This window comes from Tupaia chinensis, unplaced genomic scaffold (assembly GCF_000334495.1).
Source record: "Tupaia chinensis unplaced genomic scaffold, TupChi_1.0 Scaffold139767_1, whole genome shotgun sequence".
NCBI classification, from domain to species: Eukaryota; Metazoa; Chordata; class Mammalia; order Scandentia; family Tupaiidae; genus Tupaia; species Tupaia belangeri.
The window spans coordinates 1,184,076-1,187,362 of NW_006199647.1; the positions used below are offsets into that span (position 1 = coordinate 1,184,076).

Below are 3,287 nucleotides of genomic sequence, written 5' to 3' on the forward strand. Positions count from 1 at the left end.
CACGCCAGATCTTGGAGAGGCAGGCCTGGAACTGCTCGTCGCAGTCGCTCTTGCTGTGGCCGCAGGTCTCGTAGCAGCGGTCATGCTGGTTGCAGCACCGCGTCAGCGAGGGGATGCCCACGTTCAGCTGCAGGAGGCCGGCGTCAGTGTCACCGCCACCAGGGAGCTGCCCCACAGTGAGCACCGGGCCAGCCCTACAGATCCCTCCAGCCCCGTTCTGCCTGCCACTGCTCCCTGCAACCCCGCCCACCCTGCACCTTGGCCACCACACGGCCCAGATGGCCACAGTTACCCCTCTTCTGCCGTCTCAGCCACTCTGAGGCCCGAGACGCACCAAGGGTTTACAGGAGAGGTGAGGCTGGGGTATTCGAGCATTTCTCCCAGGCCCAGTAAGTGCGACCTGGGCTATTTCAAAGTGTTCACGCAGCTCTCCTCCAGATAAATGCACTCCATGAAACACCATGGCGAACTTTGTTCCTACAACTCAAACATCGGCTTCTGTCCTTTTAATCCTTAAGTATTTATCCATTCTCCAAATAAGCTGCTACCTGGACCCACAACTTGACTGTCATTATTTTAAGTAACTTCGCATGTGCAAGCCGGAGCCCAGGACTCGCTCTCCTAAGTTTTTCCCATAATCCTTGGCTCAGGTCCGGTTTCCCCAGCCGACCACACAGCTGCCCCCACGTAGCCTCGCTTTAACTCAGAAAATGTGGTACAGTTGTACTTCCCCGAGACCAGTGTCACCTTTTATACCCCGACTTTTTAAAGCATGTTTGTGACATTAGGAAATAACATTTAGGTGGTATTAACATCTGTAATTTTGCTCTACTTGATATTTTCAGGAATAATTAAATACATTTTGCCACAAAATAATGTAGTAAACCTGGTGACCAATCCCACAGCGAGGCTACGCGTGGACCCAGAACACACCTACTCCTGTGTCGCCAGAAGTAGCACGCGCCACCAGGGACCACGCCTCACAGCTAAACAACACTTACATGAACACCAAACAGCGGAGAGCCACAGCCGCTCGGAGGGGAGGGCTTAAAGCCATAACGTGGAAGAGGCTTCGAGCCTGCAAAACATAAAGGGTATCCTCATTAACTTCCAACCACAAGTGACACGGAAGGGGCCCCCCAGGTGGGCTGGACTAGCCTCCAAGGGGAACGCTGATTTGGGGTGCTGATGGAGTGCCTGCATTTTTATTCTGAAGAACAGTAAGAATGCTAATCCAGGGGCCAGCAGGGGGCCTGGTGATTAAGGTGCTCTCACCTGGCCGACCACAGTTCAAGTCCTGGATCTGGCTACTTGAAAATCCCTTTCCCTCCAGTCTCCTCCTGGGATCCTGGACATTCACGCACACGTGTCCGGTGTGAGTTTGAAGCCACTGGGTCTGGGACTCCAATGGCCATCGGCCACGTGGGAGTCCAGCAATGTAACCGCTACGCCACCTGCTGTTCCCAACTACTTAACTCCTAAAGTTCTTTTCCCACCGCAGGGAGGATGGCCAAAAGTAACAAAATCCCCACGAGTGGAGAACGGAGAAGGGCTGCCGTAGGCCCATACGGCACAGGAGTTTCTCTCCCCTGACAAGCACGTACCCTCTCCAGTAATCAAATGAGTACAATAAAACCACGTCTCCGTAGGAATAGTGTCGATCAGACCTCAGAGATACTTTAAGTGTAAACAGACTAGAACCCTGAGCTCGTGGATAAAACCCCTCCATCCACGTCTCTGATCCCCCTAGTCGGCAGCTGTCCTCTGGCCAGGCCCGAAGCTCGAGTCATCGTGTCTGGCCTCTCCTCGGGTCCTCTGCACCTGCTGCCCCTCAGCCCCTCCCCACACTGGCACAGCGTCACCTTAGCGTCCAGCTTTCTCCTGCTGCTCTCCCGGCCAGCCTGCCTGGGCCTCCCTGGGCCTCCAACTATTTAGAGAACGACTGTCTCACTCCCCCTCCCCATGTGCCCAAGCACTGTCACAAGAGAGTCGTCGCAGTTGCTTGCAGACTGCTCGGCTCACTGACGGGACTCTCCCACCGGACAGGCTCTGCGGACAGGGCGTGGCCTGCTCACTGCAGAATGTGACAAACAACTGCACCTGGCCCGGGCTGGACTCCAAGACCTGCATGGTGACAGCGATGACTCAGTGTGCTGCACACCGGCCCAGAGCAGCCATTGAGACCTGGACTGACTCCCTGGTCCTCCTGCGGGCACTCAGAGGGCAGAGAGGTCAGGCGGTACGTGGAGGATCACCAGCAGCTCAGGCATCAGCTTTCCACAGCCGGGGTCCCCAGAACACCGCCAGAGCCCAGGTCCCGGTGCACCGTCAGAGCCCGGTCCCGAGTGCACCGTCAGAGCTGGGTCCCGGTCCCCAGTGCACCGTCAGAGCCGGGTCCCGGTGCACCGTCAGCAGCCACCGTCAGAGCCCGGTCCCGGTCCCCAGTGCACCGACAGAGCCGGGTCCCGGTGCACCGTCAGAGCCCGGTCCCGGTCCCCAGTGCACCATCAGAGCCGGGTCCCCATATTATGACCAGCTGCAGCTTTAACCAGACCCAGACTGAGACGGCTTTTACTGGAAGGGTCATTTCCCAAGTGCTGTCTTAACACTGAATTTCCAAGCAGAAGCCCAAGAACTTTCTCTGAACTGTTCAAGTATTTTCCAATACTTAAGCATTCAAAAGTCACCTGCTTCGAAAGCACCACCTCTGCCTGAAGGCCGAGCACACGCACAGCGCCACCAAACAGGCTGTCCATCACCGAGTCAGCGCGGACTCCGGACAGCACGTATTCACTAAAGGGGTCACCCACACCCAAGGGCAGAAAGTCGCAGGTCCGGGGACCGTTTCCAGGTTACGGGAACGCTGCGACGCGCACACCGGCCTGGACAAAGGTCGGGTCTGGGTCCTGCGAGCCTGCAGGGGAACCACGCCGCATCCGATCTCCAGAAGCTCGGACGGTACAACGTGGAACCCTCGGTGCACAGCGCAGCCTGCCCGCTTCTCCTCCAGGCCAGGACTTGCCCTGACCTGAGGTCCCGGAGCCGCGGGTGCCCTCACCGTCGCTGCACTTGTACCGGCAGAGGCCGTCCTCGCCGCCCAGCAGGTCCAGGGCGGCGTTCAGGTACGTGTCTATGCGGTGCACGCCGTTGCGGATGGTCTTCAGGGTCGCCCTCCAGTCGGTGGTCTGCTCCTGCTCCTGGCCCATGACGGCGGCGGCCACGACGAGCAGGAGGGCCAGCGCGGGCCGCGGGAGCAGGGCCATCGCAGCGCCCGGCCGCCCGGTCCC

At 58.5% G+C, this 3,287-nt stretch overlaps 1 protein-coding gene across 4 annotated transcripts in view; it reads right to left on the reverse strand.

Moving 5' to 3' along the window:
- PLA2G12A (phospholipase A2 group XIIA) overlaps positions 1 to 3,281 on the reverse strand; it is a 13,075-nt gene extending 9,794 nt beyond the window's left edge. For 2 of the 4 annotated variants that reach the window (XM_027765861.1, XM_027765860.1), the window contains exons 1-3: positions 3,029 to 3,281; positions 1,002 to 1,078; positions 11 to 127 (exon numbers count right to left, since the gene is read on the reverse strand). In XM_027765861.1, the coding sequence (XP_027621662.1) occupies positions 11 to 127; positions 1,002 to 1,078; positions 3,029 to 3,263 (429 nt within the window). In that variant the 5' untranslated portion in view covers positions 3,264 to 3,281. The remainder of the gene's footprint in view (positions 1 to 10; positions 128 to 1,001; positions 1,079 to 3,028) is intronic. The other 2 variants (XM_027765862.1, XM_006162240.3) reach the window with 2 other exon arrangements.
- Between the last annotated feature and the right edge of the window lie 6 nt (positions 3,282 to 3,287).